General features: G+C 41.2%; 2 protein-coding genes across 8 annotated transcripts in view; one reads left to right on the forward strand and one right to left on the reverse strand.

The window, feature by feature from the left end:
• tpk1 (thiamin pyrophosphokinase 1) overlaps window positions 1–23,291 on the reverse strand; it is a 148,852-nt gene that overhangs the window by 62,975 nt on the left and 62,586 nt on the right. For all 7 annotated transcript variants that reach the window (XR_004634545.1, XM_034706635.1, XM_034706632.1 and 4 more), the window contains 2 exons: window positions 16,588–16,660; window positions 12,702–12,797 (listed from right to left, as the gene is read on the reverse strand). Coding sequence is in view for 6 of the 7 variants with exons in the window: in XM_034706635.1 (XP_034562526.1) it covers window positions 12,702–12,797; window positions 16,588–16,660 (169 nt within the window). In the remaining variant the exon portion in view is untranslated. The remainder of the gene's footprint in view (window positions 1–12,701; window positions 12,798–16,587; window positions 16,661–23,291) is intronic.
• On the forward strand, window positions 19,667–21,054 carry LOC117829089 (vicilin-like seed storage protein At2g18540). The gene is made up of 2 exons (XM_034706631.1): window positions 19,667–20,435; window positions 20,726–21,054. The coding sequence occupies exons 1-2, from the start codon at window positions 19,781–19,783 to the stop codon at window positions 20,983–20,985; spliced, it is 915 nt and encodes a 304-aa protein (XP_034562522.1). The 5' UTR covers window positions 19,667–19,780; the 3' UTR covers window positions 20,986–21,054.

The raw sequence follows: 23,291 nt of genomic DNA on the forward strand, positions 1-23,291 counted from the left end.
GCCTATTTTGATATAAATATAAACTTATTTAATGTAATTCTGAGAACAGCTCTTGAAGTGTTAAATCTCCTTAAAGTGGTAATTAAATCTCCCCTGGTAATTAAAGGTGGATCATTTAGCGGGGACCTGTGGAGCAGACGTACCTCAGCTGGCCTTTAAATCTTTCTACGTTCATGGTAGCTCAAAATGTCAGGAAATAAAACTTCAGCTGATTCTAAAAAATAGTGATGAAGATGAGGAGAAGCTTCATGAAGAGGGCTGTGAGATCAAGGATTACTGGACCACACAAAAACTGTACGGGGCCAAAAGAACGAGGAGGGATACCCAAAGCTGTCCGAAGCCTCAAAAACAATCCACAGCATCCCATCCACCTCCACGCCATCAGAGAGGATATTCTCAAAGACAGGATTTACAAAAGCAAGGAGCGCACTTCTGCCCGTACAAACGATGGTTTTCCTCGCGTACAGTTTGAAAAGACTCAAGCGGACAAAGACGCGATGAAAGACTGTTTTAAAAGGTTCTGCTAAGAGATTTAAAAACCCTTTAGCTGGTTCAGGTTTCATTATGAACATTATACAAATGTTTAGTCTTAAGTTGGACAAACTACCCTCTGCAGTGCTGCTCTCTGCTGTGTGTGAACACTGTTTAAATATCTCCTGATTCTTTGTTCTATAACGGCGCGTTGTTCCATGTTTAACGGATGGCGGCCTTATTTGAATTTTCTCTTCTTCATCACCTCGTTGTTTTTGCAATATAGATTTAAAAAATCTAAGTTTTATACTTCTAATATTCTGTTGTCCCTTTTACTTTAAGCTACGAGTCTCTTAATTGTAAAGGGTTATGTGTAATATTGTCATGCGGTCACCATCATGCAGACTTTGGGTCAATAAGGAAAAACAACAAACATTCGACTATTCGTCGACTATGGGCAAAATCTGATGAATCAGATTCGACTAAGCAAATCCTTAGTCCGGTTCACCCCTAATCAGTATGCTTCAATATTCAAATAATAATATGTATGAATGACAGAAATACCCATATCACTCATTACAGTATACTCTCTGATATTAATTAAATATGCATCACTGCATTATTTGTGTGAACCAAAATGAAAGGCAAACAAGTTGTGAAGCTTCATTTGTTTGCAATCAGAGGATTTAACTTTACCCACAGGTTGTAAAACTTTGGCAAGGTGTCGGCTCAAATGGTCGTGTAGGTTCGTCATATAAGATGAGAACAGATGATTAACGGGACGCAGCAGTGCTGGTGTTAAACAGTCTGATTGCAGATGGGATGAAGGAACTGCGGTAGCGCTCCGTCCTGCAGGGTGAGAGTCTCAGTTTTCTGCTGAAGGAGCTGCTCAGGGACCCCACAGTCTCATGCAGGGGGGTGAGAGGGATTGTCCATGATGGATGTCAGCTTGTCTAACATCCTCCTCTCACCCACCTCCTCTATGGAGTCCAGAGGACAGCCCAGGACAGAACTGGCCCTCCTGACCAGTGTGTTAAGTCTTTTCCTGTCCCTGTCTGTGCTCCCTGCTCCCCAGCAGAGCAGACCACTGCATAGAAGAATGCAGACGCTACCACAGTGTCATAAAGTGTCCGTAACAGAGTCCTGCACACTCCGAAGGACCTCAGTCTTCTCAGCAGGTGCAGACGACTTTGGCCCTTCTTGTTCAGGACGTCAGTGTTAAAGAGGTGGGCTTTGAGCATCCTTGCCAACAGCTACAGTGTTCCCGCCTGTCAATCAAGTCAGCTGTGCCTCTCATTGGATAACTCGTAATCTTAATATCTTTGAAACTGCTGCGTTACAAATAAACTCCCCCCCGTACAGTGTGTGCTGATAGAGTAATGAGCTATTGGGACTACACTCATTTTTTGAAACAGGCTGTAAACATGTTTATTTCTGCTGAAAAGATCAGCTGTGGCCAGAGGTTGCCTCTTGGAGAACGTGAATCACAACATGGCAGCAGTGCTCCCAGAGAAGGGGGGCTTTATTACAAGAAAACAATCAATTCCAGGATTCGATAATGCATTCGGAAAAATTATAGTCTTGTGATGCATTAATGAATCAATTTCTTAACTCAGCCAGAATATAGTCTCCATACAGAAAGGCCACAGACAAGATTCAAATCGTTAGTGGTGCTAACCACAATGCCACCTCGCAGCCATGTTCTCTATTTCTCTCATTAAAAAAAAAACAATCACACATAGAAACCCAAACTGCAAATGAGCTGGTTTTACTAACATGTATTGTCTGAGAAGCAAAAGAAAAATAATTTTACTGTGTGATAAAGTTCAATTTGGTCTATAAACCACATACAGAACCACACTGTGTCCCTGAGCGTCTTGCCTCTTTACTTTTATGACATGAAAGTCTGTTTATTTTCCCATCATCAGTGAGCACTAATGAGCTAAAGATTCACAGACATGTCTAAGAGGACAACATTGGATTACAGAAAGTTAATGCATCACTGGTTCCGTTCATTTTATGGGATTTGTTGACAATTCAAATCTAAAATATCTCAAACTTTGTCATTTAATTAAGCAACTAAAGACAAGCATGCACGACAGCACTGGGACAAGTAAAGATCCAAAGAGAGGAACAGTGAGGAGCTTCGTGAAAACTCTGAGCTGCAGAGGAGATAACTATCAGTGGAAACATTTGGGCCTTTACGACGACACAGAAATGAAAAGGTGAACATAGCAAGTCAGGTAAGATAACTGGATTACAAAAATTACACCATCTCCAGCAGCCTTAGAGCCAAAATGAGGAACGTCTTAACTTTGAGCCAGCAGTTCTCTTAAGTACAATATTTACAGCTCTCAGCAGTTATATCCTTAAACAAACTCCCCGAGCAGTCAAGCACCAGTGCTGACAGCTTTAAAACCCAACAGAGTGTAGAGGGCAGAGGCGCTGTCAGAGGGTGACGACTGACAGTCACGCCGGCGCCCAAAAACCAACAAAATACCATCAATCACACTCACTTCAATGTTTTTACTTCAACCACATACGCAAACAAATAAACAGAATTCAAGAGGATAAATAACCTCTATTACCTTTACAGGAAGTCATTGGGTTTTGTCCCCAAGGACTGAATCTGGGAGCTCTGTTTGATTAGGAGATGTCCCAGCACTACCACATAAAACACAATTCAAGGTCCCCCCTTTTTCAACAAAGCCACAGCTTTTCAACATGATGCGTCCTGACTTAAACAACACAGAGAAAGCAGCTCACACAGTCCTCACTTTAAGTTGGATTATAGCAATTCTTATCATTCCTAGTAAGGTCCTAGCAGGTCTCCAAAAACTCTTCTCTTGCCTTAAATTGCGGCAGGGTGTGTATTGACAGAACTAGGAAATAGATCATATTAATCCTTCTCTTTATGGCTAAAACAGAATATAAATCATTTTCTCACCAACACAGCTCTCAATATTCAGACACCATCATATCTTAAAGATCTTAAAGTGCCCTTATATGCCCCTACAAGATTACGTTCAAAGAATGCAGGCCTGTTTGATCCATGAAGTCTTAAAGAGTAGTATGGGAGGTGGAGCCTTCAACTATCTGACGCCTCTCCTTTGGAATCATCAACCAGTTCAGTGTCAAGAGGCAGACACACTCTACTTTTGAGAATGGGCTTTGTAGTAAAAGTTAGGATGTCTCAGGCTTGTTTTGGACCAACTCCTAGTTATGCTGCTACAGGCTTAGTCTGTTTGTCTGTTTGTTGTCTCTATTTCTCTCTCCTGCATTCCCCTGTAACCACCTTCCAAGGCCCCTCTAGCCAAGGTAGATGGCTGTTCACCAGTGAGTCTGGTTCTCCTTGAGGTTTCTGCCTGATAAAAGCATTTCTTTTTCTCTTTCATGTTTGATTTGTTCCTGTAAGGAATTTTCACCTGGTTATTGACTTAAATTAATACTGAAGTCTCTTTATGAGCTGCAAAGCCAAAATAGACCATCTGGAGGAGGATTTATTTTCTATTGTTTTCTACTATTCCAATCTTGCATGCTCCAGGCGCTAATCGTACCCTTAGCGGCATGACACATAGTGTAGCCCGCCATTGTGACATTATAGCAGCACGTTACAATAAAGGCGATGGAGGTTGAGGGTTGTGTGGATGAAGCTGTGTGAAAATAGTACATTGTAACTATTGGGAGGTGAATGTGAGAAGATGACCGATTTGTGGGAAGGATCATTGTTTCTCTGTTGTTGCTGATTAACGATGTTTAATTCTTTCATTTCTGTTTCCTGCAGCCATGTTGCTTCAAAGTGGACTCTTCCAATCTCAAGTCACAAAAGATGAGAAACGAGCATGCCCAAAACGTCTGCCAGCAGAATATAATCAGAAAGTGTAAAGATGACTGTTGCTCAAAAAACAAAAAGATTTCACTGTCTCTTTTAATTTATATTAAAACTCCAATTGGATCAGCAGTTTTATTCTGATCAAAGTGTTTAAACGTGTCATTTTTATTCCAACTCTGCCATTTTTAGATTCTATTCTCTGATTAGAAGTGGTCATGTAAGCTACAGAGTGATGCATATGACTGAGCTTTGAGGATGACTGAGGCTTGCTTTGGACTACCTCTTAGTTATGCTGCTATAGTTTGCCTTTGTTTTTATTTGTATCTATTTATCTCTCTGTCTGCATCTTACTGTAACCTGCTTCCAAGGGTGTCTAACCTATTTCATTGGGTGTTCACCAATAAGTCTGGTTCTGCTTTAGGTTTCTGCCTGTTGAAGTTTTCCTTTATCTCTTTCAACAACCAAAAGTTGTCAAGAGCTTGCTCATTGTGGATTAAAGTTGTGTCTCTCTATATAATCTAAGAGTATGGTATAGACCTGCTGTTTAAGTTTAGTGCCCTGAGATAACTCTTAATGTTATTTGCTGTTGATATTAATAAAAATCTATTTATTTATCTTTGACTTTTGTTGTTTTGCTCAATCTTAACATTTGGATAATACGCAACATCAGCCAACAACATCCATGCAGAGTTCCCCCCTCTGGTTAAAGATATCTGCTTCTGATAATCTTCTACACTAGAGTTAATGTAACAGATGTTACGTCCTGTGTGTCAGTCATAACTGAGTCATTTTGAGATGCTTATTCCTTTACTCAGCACAACTTCAACAATCTGCCATTCCTACAAAACACCAAGGCAAAAACACAAGAATAATACTTGTGCTGCATCTCTTCAAGTAAACAGCCTATTTACCCAATGCACTGCAACTAACTTCCTGCCTCAGGTGATGGAGTTAAACAAACCAGAGCGGTGAGACTGAGGTTACCTCAACATCTGGCTGACACCCCCTCAAGCAGAGGTATTGCCTTTAGAGTGAGCAACAACACTTGGCTAACAAACTCTCCTCTGGGGGATGGAGGGAGCAGGAGAGAGAGAGCATGTGGAAATGGAAACATTTGAATAATCATTTTCTGTGATTTCATAAAAAAGTTTATAATTATTTTATTATAATCTTAAAGATCTGAAACATGCTTGTGACCCTGAGGAAGCTGGGGACACTACTTCACATGTGAGAACAATGAATTGACTTAAGTACCATTTATGTCTCTCATTACTGAGCTCAATTATTTCCAAAGAAGATTGTGAATCTTAAAAAATAGGCAACAAAAAATGTACCATTTTAAAAGCTTTTAAAAATGTCCTCCAACAGGTGGGGACTGTAGCTTTTTGATGCTGTGATGTAAACAGGAGTGTGTATTTTATTTATTTGGGGACTTCTGTAGTTCAATGTTGATTCATAATCAAAGTGTCAGAGGTCCAGTCCCAATCTCCACATTCAGGACTCTGAGGTGAGTTACCAGTTAGTGTGATTGCTCAGCTCTGTCCCACTGTGAATCTATCAAGTGTGTGAGGACTCTGATGCAGACTTTACTATGCCAAATTACGCTCTCTGCATGAATCCACATTACTGCAGACTTCATTGAAGAAATTGTCCAACCATTAAATTAATATAAACAAATGTTGGTATATTGAAGTAGTATGCAATAAAGAATAAAAAATCGTCAATAAAGCAAGCATGGCCGTGGGTTAAACAGCTAATAAGTTGATCTGTAAGTGACAGGGCGTAGTCATCTTTGTGGTCATTTAAACGTTCAAGTTAAATATTGAAGACGGCTGCTTGAAACTTTGTGATTTGATACAATTTCTGTGGCAATGAGTCAGTGTGTGGGCTAACTCTCTCCTTTCTCCTTGTTTTAGTTAAATATTCTTTAAGGATTATAATGAATGGCTTTCTGGCTTCTTAGTTATTGTTTTTTAGGGTTACCTTTACCAGGATCTGTGGCTACACTGGGAAGAAAGAGGGGAATGAATGGAATTCAACTGCAAAGTGAAACCGGTGCATCAAGGCTTTTCTGGCATTTATTTGTTAAAATGAATAGATACTGTTATTCTAGGACACACACATACATAAATATTCTGTTTACTTTCTACTATCCTGTTTCCATGCAGGGTATGATGTCATGACTGTGTCTCATTCCTTATCTTTAAACTTTGGGCGCTTTTCTACAGCAGGAATTTTCGCCAGGAACTAGGGACCTTTTTAAGAACTCTGTGTGTTTTGACAGCAGTAACCAAGGTCTAAATTTAGTTTGGGGTAGTTGATTTACCTCTTGAAAGTCTCTGCTTGAGGGGTAGTACTTTTCAAAGGTCCAGGAACTTTAGGGGGTGGGGCCTGTAATGCTTAACGTTTCTGATTGGTAGATTACCCGCAGTGTTTTTGTTTTACTCTCTGTGATTCACTTGATTTAATAACTCTTTAACATTCATCCTCTCTGAGCCTGATAGTGTGAAATGTGTCTCTGTCAGCTCCCAGTGTTGCGCATTGAAGAGTGACCCTGTAAACTAGGAACCTTCAGCTGACCTAACAGTGGTTGTCAACTTTACTTCAGCTGAGGGATGCATCCGCGTGAAAGTGGCCAGTTAACAGGGTCGCTCTTTAAACTGAAACACCGGTCGATCTCTGCCATGTCTCTTAAAATGTGTCTTCTTGCTTTAAGTCGATTAACACAGGGCATTTAGAATCCACTTTGTCACTACTGTTTGTCTCCTTCCAAGTGTTGATTCAATTACTTCATCTGAGATGCAATAAAGCACGATCAAAAGCAGCACAAGCTGACTCTCCTCCAGGCAAACTATAATGTCAAACACCACGATGCTGACCTGTCCCTCGCCTTATATGGCGTCATTAAGTGGTCAACCGGTCTAAAAATATGAGTCCAATGCAGAAGTGCTAAAAACTGCAGTTCAAAGAGGATCCACTGGAGGCTGGCCCCCGGAAGTACTGGAAACCACATACACACCCATTCAAAAGAGATGATCTCTACAGCAGAAATAAACATGTTCACAGCCTAGTTCAAAAAACGAGTGTAGTCTGGATAGCTCATTTCTCGATCAACACTCACTGTGAGGGGTGTGAATTTTTTTCTAATTCAGCGATTTGGAAGATATTGAGATTACGAGTCTTCCAATGAGAGGCACAGCTGACTTGATTGACAGGCGGGAACACTGTAGCTTTTGGCTAGGAGGCTCAAAGCCCGCCTCTTTAGGTCACACTAGCTCGACAGCAGCAATATGGCTCCCGCCGATGATTGGCTTTAAAACTGCGCTTCAGAAACAGATGGGTGACGTCACGGATCCTACATCCATTATTTATACAGTCTATAGGCGTCATCTTTGCTGTATGGCCTTCGTCTCTTTCTTAGTGCCCTCTACTGGTCTGGTTGTGTAGTGCAATCACTTTAATTCCTTATCCAAAAGTCATTGACCTGATTTGAATAATCTCCACAGGACCTGAAGCGTCAGTAGAAACGCAGACAATAATGGGCAACGGGAAACATTTAGGTCCTTTACGAGAAGTTCCTGGAACTAAAAGTTCCTGGTCAAAAAGCACCTTATTTCAAGCCTTCATGGACTCATGCACCTGTGTTTTGCACGCCTGACATCATTTAAGTGAAGGTTCAGGTCACAGCTCAGGCTTTAGGGTGAACATTGGACCTGGGCCAGTATGGACTGCTGTGTCGGCTCATTGATACTGTAACTTCAAAAAGTCTGAGAAAAGTGGAGGCACATGGCTCAGAGGAAAAACTGTATCCGACTTTCACAACCAACAATAATTAAAAATTGATCATAAAAATCTGACATGAAACTAAAGCAGCCTTTTTCACTCAATCAATCCATCAGCTCAGAGGGACTTCCCAAGTTTCTTTTTGCTTATCAAGAACATTTTTATATACACCAGAAAAGCCTGGTGCAAAGCTGCTTCCTGGGGGAGGACGGGGTGAAAGGAACAAACACAGTGAACAGTGTCAGTGAAGGACATCAGTCGCTTCAAAATTCACAGTGAGTCGCCAAAAAGCAGAGGACAGAAAAGCTGAAAGTAAAGAGTATTGAAAGGAAACACGGCGCAGTGACTCGAGGAGAAAAGGTGTATTGTGTTAAAGCTTCCAATGACACAGTAGCTTGCTCGATCTCCCGCTTTGGATCAAACTTCTGCTGTGTCCGCTACGCATATCAAACTCCCAATGACAGTTCTGAATTTGTATTTGTTCCTGTTTAAGTTTGTTTACTTAAAAAAAAAAAGAGGCAAGGCAAGGAGAATCTCCCGACTGAATGAATAAAATCCAACAAGATTGCACAACAGATCAGACCGTGCTCGCTCCGGATTGGCTGAGGGAGCCGACGCGAGCCAAAGCTGGCTTGATGATAAACACAGAAAACTCACATCCATTTATTTAGGGATGATGAACAGATAAGCTGAGAGAAGAAAATAAAAACAGAGGAGCTGCTTGTGCTCGCAGCGGAGAGTGAAGCTAACTAGGACAGAGACAACAACAGGCAAGCACACGCGCGCACACACACACACACGCACACACACAGAGACACACACACAACTTCAACAAGTATGTGCCCACTGGATCTGAACAGATACACTCACACACATGCACACACACGCACACACCATTCTGTATGCATGCTCTGAGATGTAAACACACATTTATGTATAAATAATAAATGTACACACACAAACAAACACATCTTCCCTCTATAATCCTCTGATACCGTTCTCTGTGATTTGGCCCAACATAATATGAGATAAATTCTCCAAATCGACGGCTAAGCTGCTCGCGGGAAAACGTTCAGGAGCTAATGTGTTGAATCTTAAACAGCATAAACAGAAACACAACGCTCCATATTCCACAAATCACCCTGTTATTATCTCATCGGTGTGTTTACTTCATTGAAACGGGATAAGTGGGGGGAAATTAGCGAAGGTGAGTAAAAGAGAAAATGACAAGGTGTGGTATTGAATTATCAAAACGGGTCTCTTTAAGTTTACTTCCATCCACAAAGTGTTGGAGAGGATAAAAGTTCAAAGAAGAGTCATGCGGGTAGAGGAAATTGGACAAAACCTGGTAAACAAACAAAATAGTCCTCATCAGCAACTCTTACGGAACGTCAAAAACTGATTGCCCGGCTGCTATCTCTCGCAGGCAGACTGACGGACAAACACTCAGCACAAGTTCAAAAGCAGAGTAAATATTAGCCAGGCCGAGGGGGAAAAACAGCCCATGGGAGGGAAGGACAAAAAGGTGTATCTGCTTTAAAGGCTGACAGCACAAAACAAATGCACAACGTGACAACACGTGTGCAAGCTGTTTGAGGGGAAGTGTGTTTTCGTGTGTCTGCAGCAGACGTCGTCTCCGTGGTGTTTTCATCAGCTTAGGGATGTGAAGTGATTGGGGCACTTGGCAGTGATTGGAGCAATACTCAGCATGCTGTGAGAAAATTCTAATAGTGGAATTAATAAAGAGATGGAGACGGAGGGAGAGATGGGGAATGGGACATGGAGGATAAACAGATATGTGGAATGATGGATGAACATATGATGCTGAGTCTGCTGACATTTGAGGAGTCAGCGTGAAACTGGAGTCGATCTCTGGATCACATCGCTGCATGTCTGCAGCAGCTGGCCGGGCGCGGGGGGGGGGCTTCGATCCGGCTGGCGGCTCGTGTTAGATTTTGGATATCAGGAGCGCTTTACCAAACATAACATCTTACATCTTAACTCCAGTGAACAACATTAACTTTGCATTTTCTGTGTAGGTGTGAATGCAGCTGATGATATTTTTCAACACTCATTTCTTCAGGGACTCCTGATTCTGCATGCATGATTTTTTTTTTCCCAGCAGCACACTGTTTCATATTCATACACCCACACATGCTCACACCTCGCATCTGCCCACAGTCAACCACAGTCCAACTCTATTGACCTCTGAGCAGCTCCTCCTAAGTATCTAAGCACTGAATGCTCTGCTTAAGGGCGTTTAACTCTCCGAGGCTGAGGGCGAGGAGAGCTTTACTGGTGCGTTGCTGTCAGTTCAAACAACAGTAACAGTGCTCTTCTTCTCAACAATGTTTTGACGTTGATGTGCTTGAAAACACCGGGCCTCATTCACAGATATCCTACTAAGGTTTTCTTTCTCAGGAGGTTCCTAAGATGAGTCGGAGACAGGTTTCTGAATCTGTTTTAAAACTGCAGAACTGTTGGCACCTGAGTTTATAATTACGATATGAAATATTTCCTATAAACACATACTTTGAGTTCTCCGTCATCAAATGCCAGAGAAGGTGAAATGATTTCATCCTGTGTCTGAGTGGTGAAGTATGCCGGATACAGAAGAGGAACACCAGCTGAGAATACATGTGCAACATTTCTTTAATCCTATTAAAATCCCTCTGATTAGAAATTCAAACTCTGCTGCTTACATGAAGTGATCTGATTATTATGTGTGTATACATCATCGGGTGTATAATAATAAATGTAATATTAATAAATGTAATAATAATAATAATAATAATAATAATAATAATAGTAAAAATAATAATAATAACAATAATAATAACAATAATAACAACAACAATAATAATAATAATAACAATAATAACAACAACAATAATAATAATAATAACAATAATAACAACAACAACAATAATAATAATAATAATAATAATAATAATAATAATAATAACAATTATAATAACAATGAGTGCTTCATAAAAACAGTAGAAACAGACAATAAAAGTAGAGTTAAAACTTTTTAAAAAATCTAATAAACTCACAAAATGAAAGATTTATGAAGGTGTGTCTTGATAAGTGAAATGAATTTAGGGACTGATTTTGCAAGACTGATCTCCTCTGGCAGGCTGTTCCACAGTCAGGGGGCTCTGACAGCAAAGGCCCTAGCACCTTATTTTCAGTCTAGACCTTGGAACAGCCAGCAGAGCACTGCCAGAGGATCTCAGACTGCATCCTGGCTCATTGGGGGGATACAAGCTCAGAGATATATGGAGGGTTAAGTCCATTTTGTGCCTTAAATGTTAATCAAAGTATCTTAAAATCATTAATCCTAAAAACAACAGGAAGCCAATGATGGATGCTAAAAATGGGGTGATATGGGAAACGAGCTAAGAGAGATAAGAGAGATAAGATGAGATACCCCATTCATTCAACCCCAGGGGGAAATTCACGGAGTTACAGCAGCAAACAAGACGGTGTACAGTACAAGAATATATATAGAAGAAAAAACATGTCTCCTGCTGTGTTTTGTACTGTCTGAAGTCAGTGGATTGATTTCTGATAAAGACAGGTGTATAGTGAGTTACAGTAGTCAAGTCGAGTTTTTCTAAACCTTTTGATGAAATGATGGACTTGACCTTTTCAGTATTTCTGAGCTGATAAAAACAGGAATGAATCATTTTCTTTCCTTGAGGCTCAAAATACAAGTCCTGGTCAAAAACAACTCTAAGATTTTTGCTGACGGTTTCACATGATTTGCTGATTCATCCAGGTTTTTCGTGATCTGGGTTCTTTTAGCTGCTAATTTCAGATATTGTGTCATTGAGTTGAATATTAAATAGACCATGTGCCTCCATGCTCCTCACCTCCCTCTCCTCTTTGTGAGATATGAAACCGAACACCACCTCGATGTGTGCAGACACGTTGCACTGGTGGAGCCAAAGCATGCACGAGAGTGATCCGGCTGGTGGAGCAACAGGACTGTTGTCACCCCCCTTTCTCTCAGCAAAAGATGCATTTCACTTAAAATACCAAAGATCCCTCAGGTCGGTGCGCTCCACAGCAGAACAGACTGTTGTGTTTGTTATGTTTGCTCTCTACTCTGGTCATCTAGTGAAGAACTCTGCACGAGCTGCATTTGTCAACATCACTCATCTTTATAACATCAAATAAGTTAATAAAAAATCTGATACATGAACACTCAATCTTAAATCAACATAATTGTCATAACCATAGTTTTGGTGCCTGACTTCCTGTCCCGCTCCATCTGCTCTGTTGAGATGCATCGTGCTCCGGCATCCGGCAGAAATAGAAGTCTTGTGTATCTGATCCAGAGGGCTCCGAACGGCCAGATCAGAGATGCAGCCGGAACGCAACAGAGCGGATCCAGTGGAAGTTAACACATTAACTAGAATGGAAACCTATCAGATCCAGTGCTGTGACAGATCAGAGACGGACCGGACACGGATCTGGTGGAACTTGTACGTAAGGCTTCATACCCTCACATCCTCTTCCCCAAGTGTTTGGTAAAATATCATACAGACAATTCATCTGATGGTTTGAACTTAAAGTGAGAGCGTGTGTAATTGTAGTTGATGTTTACCTGTAACTGTCGCCTCTTAATTTCCTCCAGCATGATGGCAAGACACTTTGTGTAGTCTGTGAGATCCTGGTCTGCTGTTTCTATCAGCTTGCACCCCTATGTACATTGAAAAATGGAAACACAAACACAGGCAAGAAAACACAATCAGATAGGTGTTCACATACACAGATAGCACAACAAAAAACCCAGGCACAGATAAAGGATAGGGGGATAACAAAGCGCAGAAAACAGAGCGAGATAGAGGGATGGAGAGAGGTATAAATCAGTGTTTTAGTCTTGTCTGGCTGTCGGTGGGCTGTGTTCCTGAATAATGAAAAGGCTCCAGTCAGTGGCCTTAAAGTACAGCATCCAGGTAAACAACCGCGCTCTGCCTTTCTCTGCCCCTGTCTCCTTCTTTATCCACACACTGACTTTCCTCCCAAAAACACACCAACTTCCCTATCTCACGCACACACACCGAGTGCAGTCAGTTCAGAAAAACTTGTTCGCTGTGCTCTGTTTGATCCCATCCATCCTCCCCCTCCCCTCCCCCTCCCTCCATCTCTGCTTCCTCTTGTCTCTCTCCCTCCCTTGCGATTGCTTTTCTGTTCTCTCCCTTCCATTTATGCAGAATTATTCACCGTTTCCGACAAATCTCTGAGGGAACGCCTCAAACTTTCCCATTGTTCTGCTCCTAAAGCATCGCCACAAAAGTCTGTTCTCTCATGGAGAAAAGGTAATATTCAGGGTCTTTTTTTTTTCCAGGCATCCTGTGTGATTTCTGTGAAAAGGGACTAATATAACAGGCAGCTACAGAGAGAGGGGGGAAAGGGTGAGAGTGTGGGGGGGGGAAGGGGGGAGTCACAGCTGAAGGCAAGCCGTATCTCCTGCATACGTGTGTGTTCATGTGTGTGTGCAAGGTGTAGTATTCGATCCGCATTTCAAACTGTCAACACTGTGCATTGGTCGGGTCTTATCATGGCAGCACAGAGATGGTACAGACACAGCGTTTTCTCTCCTCTAAAGTGTGTGTGTGTGTGTGTGTGTGTGTGTGTGTGTGTGTGTGTGTGTGTGTGTGTGTGTTTGTTTATGTGGCATCTCACCCTCTGTTTATCCTGTGTTTAACCAAGCTTCATCTCTCAAGTGTTTACATTAGATACGGAAAGTTCTCTTCATAGAAGAATTAGCATTTTCAGTCTAAATATGTCTACGAGGACCTTCACTTTCACAGCTCAGGGTACAGGGAGTTAAAGATGCGACATCTGATGTTATCTAATTACTTTGGGGAAGCACCATGCTCTGTGTTTAAATATAATTAAGGCACAATGTGACATCCAGTTATAACATGTATTCAGAGTAATCACAGGACTGTTTACGTCTTTAAGAAGTGCACATTACTTTTCACTTTTTCAAGAAGTAAGAATGGGTTGAAATCTGGAATTTGTAATGTCATCTTGATATGTTTCTGCAGATCCTCAAAGACCTGTAGCACCAACTTTAAATGATCTGCAGCTCATGGTCTGAAGACTTGGTCCTCAACTGGTGGGTAAGGACCATATATTGTATAAATAATGGACGCAGTCTTCGTAATGTCACCCATCGGTTCCTGAAGCGCTGTTTTGAAGCCGATCGTTGGCAGGAGCCATTTTGGAAATGTGGAACTCAACTTAACTTCTGTCAAGCTAGTGTAAGGGAAAGAGGCGGGCTTTTAGCCTCCTCGCTAACAGCTACAGTGTTCCCGCCTGTCAGTCAAGTCAGCTGTGCCTCTCATTATTATCTTCTGAACTGCAGTGTTATGAAAAAATTCACCCCCCAACTAAACTTGTTTTTTGAACCAGGCTGTAAACATGTTTATTTCTGCTGTAAAGATCGTCTTCTTTGATCGGGTGTGTCTTCTTTGTGTCTCTTCAGGACAGGACCCAAAAGTGGGTCGTTGATAGGGCTGCATGATTTTGAAAAAGACGCAGCATTGGGACATTTTTCCTTTCTGCAATATTTATAGGGATATATAAAGAGACAGGGATTTATACCGGGTAATGCACAACAATTCAATGGCACTATTATACTTTGTATTATTTGGATTTTTAAGTCTGTTTTCTTCTTTCAAATCTGATCCCTGTCTTACTTTTACTACACAGAGACGTCTTCAGGATAGAGAGACAAAAGGGGAGACAGTCGAGGTGGAGTGACCCACTACTTCACAAATTTGACTAATGACCGCATTACACTCACACGTCGGGAGCCCCATCATAGTCATTTTAAACAATAAACTGCATGTGCACTTCAAGTGTAAACACTGAAAGCAGACACTCCTTTTACCCTGTGGTGGTACTTATGTGTGCTCATAATGTTAATGTGATAAGCAGGGATTAACTGTCTTAAAATCGATCTTGTTCAATCACTCGCAGATGACTGACTGTGCACACAGGTACAGACTCTGCATGCACACTGTCAGTCATCTGTGTGTAAACCAGAGGCTGTATTTAAGTGATATCAGACAGACTTTTTTATCAGTTAATCATGGAAAACAAGAAACTGGTAAAGTCTGTTTTGCTCCAGTTATGTAGTCCTGCACTGTGCGTATTGCCCATGCACACATCGCACTTGCGGTTGGTCAAATGATATCCCATCCAGCCCAAGTTGTTTATTTGTGTATGAAAAAAACTGTGTGACAGAAAGCCTGTGGTGCGTCTTTATTTAAGGCACTTGGGAGATTACCTAAATGATTTATAATAGGTTTATTGTGGTCTTCTTGGTTTTGTATCTTGCTTTTTTTGTGTGTTATTGTTGAAGTTATTGTTTTTAACTTGTGCATTGGATTTTTTTTATGTAATCTGTGTTGATTAGGAAGAGTAGTTGCTACCTCGGTAGTAGTTAATGGGGTTCAAATAAATAAAAAACATTTTGAAGAACATGTGTCTCCTATGATGCAGCCTGTTTGCAGTAGTAGGGTTCATTATTCAGGCCCTGGTGGTAGATGAACAGCAAACTTAAGAAATCCGGTGGTGGGTTCTGGGGCTCCATCAGAGGCTCAACTCAGAGCAACAAAGTTTGAGATCTTTGTGAGTAAACAGCGAGGAGGAGGTCATGAATGATGGATACATTTTAATTCTAACAGTTAAAAGGCCCCGGGGCGCCTAGCGTTTTTAGCACGAGCCTTGTGTACAGAGGTTATAGTCCTCGATTCAGCGGTCTAAGGTTCGTCTTCTAGTCTTTGCTCTAGGCTGCATGTGTCCCCCTCTCTCTCCTCACCTCATTTCCTGTCCCTCCTCCGCTGTACTATCACATAAATAATTAAAAATAAAACTTAAAGGATGTGAATAATAACAAAAGTTTCCTGGTCTGTGAGCAGTTTGTGAATTTCACCTGCAGAATGAGTCCGACCCCCTCCTGAGGCGGTCTTTTATGACTTGGTCTAAATGCACCTTTGTGTGCTCTGACTGCACAGCTGTTCCCACTTTGATGAGTCAGTCTGCGTGTTCTTTACTCAGCAGGTGGACGTCCCAGAGAGTCAACCCAGCCATTAAGCCCCAGTCAAATTTAAAAGTGGCAAATCCATTTATAGGCAGCGTGACCTGAGCCCTGCGTCCCTTACACACGCCGCCCACGCTCAGGAAGCATGTTTCCCTGCTCTGGCTGAGCTGACAGATAATCTCTGGGTGAGTACCTGATGCTGAATGCAGTGACAGTCTCAGGGTCATTATGGGAGAACAGGTGCCTGGGATCAGATGCGTCACATTGAAATGAGTCACCTCCACACCTAACATTTATTACAACTGTTCTGATAATATTTATCTTTTAATAGCTTCTGCTTTGAGTTACATTGTGAAGAGTTCATGTGTGTGTGAGTTTTTCTCTGTGTACACCTGTAGGTCCGAGAGTGAGTGCGAGTTTAAGTTCCACTCACCTTGTCTGAAAAGAAAGCTTTGACCTCCGAAGTAATGGAATCAAAATCCCCGCTGATATAGTCAGGGAGGAAGCTGGATGTGAGGATAGACAGAGAGGATGAGTGACAGAGGGAGAGGGTTACCATCCACAGAGAGACAGAGAGACAGAGAGACAGAGAGGGGAGGGAGAGAGAGGACATCGGGGCATGTGTCAGCTCTTTGATCTGTGCAGCGAGGGAGACGGGTGACGGCGCCCGGGGAAGGCAAAGAGACATGGAGACTGACAGGGTGATTCTCTGTGGCACTGAGGCTGCCCCTGTAACCCACACATGGCTGACTGCAGGGATGCATAGATTGATGGGAAAACACATGCACATAGGACAGTAAATGGCAGCAGACACAAGCTTCAGATATATACATCCAATAAACTCCAACACAGAAGTCCACAGAAGGTGTAATGACGGGACAGGAAGCTATCCTAAATCTCTCACACACATCCAGACACACACACACACACACCAGCAAACAGAGCATGATGTACCTGTTGTTCATCAGATATTGACCCGTTCCATTACAGCGACTGACTCCATCCTCCATTAGAGCGCAGTATTGGTTTGATTAATGTAGGTCACACTGCAATTTAATGTTTTGACATGTGCTCAATCAATGCAGCATGCCGTACAAATGAACGGAGGAACTGGGTGATATAAATAATCCATGTGTATATTTTGGAAATGGGGTTATTCATGTGGACGACTGATGTGGGTTAAGGGACGAAGTGAAGTGAAAATCATGCAGAGCGCACATCAGGCAGACAGTTTCAGGAGACCAAATTAATGACTGAGTCAAAGATTAAAACGTTTAGAAGCTGATCGTTTGATGTTTGAGAATCTTCATGTTCATGATCTGTGTGTACGATTAAAGCTCAAAGATGACTTCAATAAAAGAAAACAAACTCTGTATTGACCTTTCACCAAAGACTATCAACAAAGGTCCAGTGCCCATATGAAATAATAATACTAATAATACTAATACTAATACTAATACTAATACTAATACTAATAATACTTTTATTTCTATAGCACTACTATACCTACTGGGTTAAGAACAATGAGTGATTCTTCATCAATGCTAGGAAGAAAAGAGGGAGGAAGAGAGGGGTATGAGAGGGCTGTTAAAGAGGAAACAAGGAGGACTATTATATAAGATACTAAAAAGAGAGAAAAATACAAATAAAATAAGATAAGACTAAAAAAATGACACCAAGGACATTATTGATTATACTTATCAGTCGAATTGTACATCTATCCCCTTTATCAATACCTGTTCATTTTGTTTGGATAAAAGTGCAGGGCCTTACAAGAGTATGCCTTGCTTGGCAAACTTTCTTCTTATATGTTAAAAATCTTGAACACCATGTTTTATTTTCCTTTCACTTCACAATGATGTGATATTTTGTGTTGGTCTATAACATAAAATCCCAATAAAATTCCTTTAAGTTTGTGCTCGTAAACAAAATGTGGAAAAGTTTGAGGGGTGTACATACTTTAAAGCTGGGGTTGGTAGTCAGATTTAGATACACTTTTTGTTATACTGGTTAAAATGATCTTTCTGTCCCGATGGCAATCAATACATAATGTGTTCTTAAAAAAGAGGTAAAAAAAAAGCTGCTATCTACAGCCGGAGTAAACCTGGGAAAACACCAACCAATCCCTGCCATCAGGAGCCAAATGATGAAACCAATCAAATCCCGTCCTGCCGTTCTGCCCGCCTCCTGCAGAGCGTACATTTCCTGTTTGTTTGTGTTTTTAACTTTCACTATGAGAATGTTTTGGTGTTTTCTTACCACTGAGTGAGACATGAGTTGACGTAGTGCAAAACACAAACCATGTGCTGAGGACCCGGTTTTGAATCAATCACCATCATATGGTCGTGAATCAGCGGCACTCGTGCATGTGAGCGGGGGGGTCGTTTTGGAGGAGCTCCAAGGAGAGGGGGGGAGGGGTTAGACGGAGACCTGAGGAAATGCTACATTCAAATTCATGCTCGTTTTCTGTTACTACCAGCCCTACTTTGTACACTTTTCTGTGTCAACTACACACTTTTTATGATGACTTCACTGCTCAACTGAGATGGGGAAACCTGGCCTCTGACTGCTCCTTTACAAGTCAGCTGATCTCAGATACAGCCTCTGATTGGTCAACAGAGCCAAAACAAAGATGGCAGCCTCTGTCTAGTCTAGTCAGCTAATAGAAATAACTCAGTTTCACTAAAGTGAATACATAAAGATTCCCTTACCCTCCGGAGGGGGGTCTCAGAGAAACTCTGGAGGATCTTCAACAAACACAACATCCCGGTTCATTTCAAACCCTCCAACACACTGAGACAGAAACTGGGTCATCCTAAGGACAAAACACCTCATGATTTTTTTTATATATTGATTATTTATACATACATCAACTATATTATATTGAATATTTATATATGCAGTAAGTCAACTATATTATATTGATTATTTATATATAGATCAACTGTATTATATTGATTTTGTATACATAAATCAACTATATTATATTGATCATTTATATATAGATCAACTGTATTATATTGATTTTGTATACATAAATCAACTATATTATATTGATTATTTATGTATATTTATAGGTACATTGTATTGAATTGTTACAAAATGAAATGTCAGTGTAATCTATGAAAAAATATGTATTGTTATAATTATTATGTTTGTTTTATAAACTGCTTTGGCTGAACTGAAAGGATCAGGTTGAGGTTTTAGAGGACTGCTTTTGGCTCACAGGCCTCATATTGAAGAGGTCTGTCATGGTGAGGCTTCACACTCTACAGAACTTAAATATGAACAAAGGTTCATGTTTATATTTTCAACTGCTGCTGAGATAGTTCAGTGGAGAGGAAAGTGATTCAACAATGTTGATAAAAACATGTGGAGCCAAAAGTTAAATGAAACATAGTGGAGGCCAATAGAACACTGGTCATAGTCATAGGTTCCAAGTTAACAATGGGTACTGTGATGGAAGAATGGAGTTCCATCACAAGTGAGACTACTCTACAGCCTGTGAGGATCATTTCACACAAACCTTTTGAAGAGATCGCATCTCAGTGAGACAGAGACAGAATATATCTAAACCGAACAACCCGAGTACAGTTTACCAACTGATACCAGAACATCCAGCAACCATGTTTGCAAACCAGAACAGTTCCCTCATCTCTGAAATGGAGCTTGTTAAGAGCTTGATGAAACTGACTCCAGAGGAGAGGAAAAAGGAGGTCAGGAGAAGGATGTATGAGGAGCTGAGAGCTGTGGAGATGGAGCGCAGAGAGCGCGCCATGGAGAGGCTCAAGATGGAAAGAGAGGAAAGAGAACAACTGGAAGAAATGGTGAAGAGACAGAGAGAAAAGTCTCTGGAGGAGAGAGAGATACAGGAGGCCAGACAGAGAGAGGAGGAGGAGAGAAAGGCCCATGAACTCAAGGCCCTGCAGAAAGCAGAACTAGAGAAAGTGAAGCAAGAGAGGCTTCCCTGGAAAGAGATGATGCAGGTGGAGGAGGAGCCGGGCAGAAGGCCCAGGTACACAACCTGTGCTCTGAAAGAGGAGCAGCAGGAGAGGCAGGAGGAGGCCGAGCTTTACCGCCCGCAGAGGGTGAGGGACAGAGCCAGCCGTGATCGCCTGACCTCTGACCTGAAGGCTCCCAAACATCAGGAGAGAAAGAAAGCCCTGATTAATAACTGGGTGGGAGAGCAAAAATCAGAGAGCGAGGCAGTCAGAGAGATGCCCGTCCCAGTCAAATGCACATCCCCCTGCTTTTCTGCAAAAATGGCCCCTCAGTCTAAAGGTTTTTATCTTTTTAATCATCTTTTAAATACTGCAGCTGATGAGTCCTGAGGTTTACTAAGATCTACTGATTCTGAAATTATCTCTATATTATAGACCATAGATCATCTGAATGAGCTTATAAAGATGGGGTTATATCACTCTTTTTTCATGAGCTTCATTTTCTTTTATATAATTTAGATTTTTTAAACATGACTGCAACTTTTATCATTTTCCTCTACATTCGATTTTTGGATCCATGTTTATTTTTCCTGTGTGTAAAACTAAAATGTGATCTTCCTTTCACTTCAGAAAAAACAGACAAGCAAACACCAAAACCCAAGGAGCCCAAGCAGTGGCTGCCAGACAGACTGAAGGTCCAGTACTGGGTGGGCAGATACCAGGACCATAAGGAGAAGAAGGACGAGAAGAGGAAGCAGAAGGCTGAGGAGCAGTACGCTCGATGGGCCGCCATCAAGGCGAGCAGAGCCGGCCATGCTTCCAGGCAGAACAACTCTTATGCTGGAGGGTTTTCTGCAAACAGAAACAGCATCCTAAAATCCATATTTTAATGTTCTTTACTTTGTGTGTGTGTTGTCTTGTGATTGAGCACAATAAATCTGTGTTGTGGTGTAAACAAATAAGTGTGGTGATTAAGGTCTTACATAAAGAGATATTTTTTAGTTTTTCATGCAAGCTCTAAAGAGTCTACAGCAATGCTGGTTTCAGGGTTTGAGGCTAAATTTAGCCCAAGAAGAGTTTTCAGCTAAATGGTAACTTCAGTAAGCTAACAGCTTTACATTTAGCAGGTGTTAAAGTGTGTTCAAGGACTTTTTGATTTAAATGCACTATGAGGAGTTTTTAATTAACTGGCTAAGAAACAGACTGAAACTGATGCTGATGCCTCTTTATGACCCTCAAAAGCAAAAAAGACCATCTACAACCACACTAATACCTTCTCTGTTGTCGTTTTAATGCCTGAAACTGCTCTGAGGGGGTAGGTGATTGACATCTTGCTTTAGAAACACCTTTTTTTGGTTGTTTTCATTGCAAATAACCACATTGTGTGATAAATCTAAATGTTCAAAGACAACAGGATGAGGTTATTTTCTGAAGACACTTATTTTGCATGTACAGGGCAAGAGATAAGAGGTATCACTTTGTCCACAAGGGGGCGCCAGAATCAACACAAGCTAAAAGTTCCTCACAGCAGCTTTAAAATGACTAAAATCAAAATTATGTTGAAGAGCAAAACACCTCAATTCATAATTCAGCATCCAACGTAAGGACTCCAGGTGGCTGAATAAACATTCACAATACAGTAGTTGTCAATTATATGTCACACTACTTACACAGGAGAGAGAATCCAAAGGGTTTTGAGGAACTTACGGTGGCCTTAGAGGGGAAATCACTACAACATTTCACAAATCACTTCTGATTGGACAGAACCCGACAGCTCGACGTCATTTTCTCTTTCTGTTACTCAGCTGAGTCCCTGCACGGATTATGAACTGGAAAGAATGGAGGGAGGAGCTGGAATGATAAAGGAATATTTCTACAAAAGGATATAAATGTAGTGTAATACTCCTACTGTGTTACAGCCTACATATTAAGGCTGACACCTGAATCTGAGAACTGAGGATGTCTTAATATGTGACCCAGACAAATCATGTCAGAACTTTTTCAACCTTTAATGTGACCTATAATATGCACAATTCAAGTTATAAATATTAGTTTTGAAATCTTTTAGGGAGAAGAATACAAAATAAAAAACAAAAATAATGTGGTTGCATAAGTATACACACCAATTATACTAATAATTGTTTGAAACACCTTTTGATTTTATATCATCACTCTGGGTTTTTTTGTAGGACTCTATTAGCATGGCACATCTTGACATGGTGATATTTGCTCATTCTTCTTAGTAATACAAAAGCTCCAAATCCATCAGATAGTGAGGGCATCTCCTGTGCACAGCCCTCTTCAGACCACCCCACAGATATTCAACTGGATTCAGGTCTGGACTCTGGCTGGGCCATTCCAAAACTTGAATCTTCTTCTGGTGAAGCCATGCGTTTGTTGATTTGGATGTATGCTTTGGTTTGTTGTCGTGTTGAAAGGTGAAATTCCTCTTCATCTTCATCTTTCTAACAGAGGCCTGGAGGTTTTGTGTTAAACTGACTGGTGTTTGTAACTGTTCATACTTCTCTCCACCTTGACTAAGGCCCTGGTTCCAGCTGAAGAAAAACAGCCCCAAAGCATGATGCTGCCCCCACCATGCTTCTCTGTGGGTCTGGTGTTCTTTATGTGATGTGCAGTGTTGTTTTTACCCCAAACACACCTTTTGGAATTATTGACAAAAAGTTCAACCTTGTGTTTCAGCAGACCATTAAACATTTGATGCTTTTGGGAGACTTCATGTGTGTTTTTGAAACATGTTGCCGGGCTTGGATGTTTTTCTTCATAAGAAACAGCTTCCATCTAGCAACCCTACCCATAGCTGAAACATATGAAGACTAGGAGAGATGTTGTCACATGTAGTACACAGCCAGTACTAGTCAGAAATCCCTACAGCTCCTTTAATGTTGCTGTAGGCCTCTTGGAAGCCTCCCTGACCAGTTTTCTTCTGGTCTTTTCATCAGTTTTGGAGGGATGTCCAGTTCTTGGTAATGTCACTGTTGTTCCATATTTTCTCCACTTGATGATGAAGGTCTTCACTGTGGTCCATGGTATATCTAATGCCTTGGAACTAGGGATGACCACAATTAATCGATTATCGATTAATTGATTGTTAAGAAATTACTCGAAACACACATTTTTGTTATCAATTTTCCGTCACGTGGAACAAACATCATGTGGTCTCATATTACACTCATCT

This window comes from Notolabrus celidotus, chromosome 17 (assembly GCF_009762535.1).
Source record: "Notolabrus celidotus isolate fNotCel1 chromosome 17, fNotCel1.pri, whole genome shotgun sequence".
NCBI classification, from domain to species: domain Eukaryota; kingdom Metazoa; phylum Chordata; class Actinopteri; order Labriformes; family Labridae; genus Notolabrus; species Notolabrus celidotus.

What these genes read in the sequence shown, in the direction of transcription:
- LOC117829089 (XM_034706631.1), top strand. Translation starts at nt 19,781, where the DNA reads ATGTTTGCAAACCAGAACAGTTCCCTCATCTCTGAAATGGAGCTTGTT. An exon ending in AATGGCCCCTCAGTCTAAAG is followed by an intron (nt 20,436 to 20,725) that starts GTTTTTATCTTT and finishes CTTTCACTTCAG; the next exon opens with AAAAAACAGACAAGCAAACA.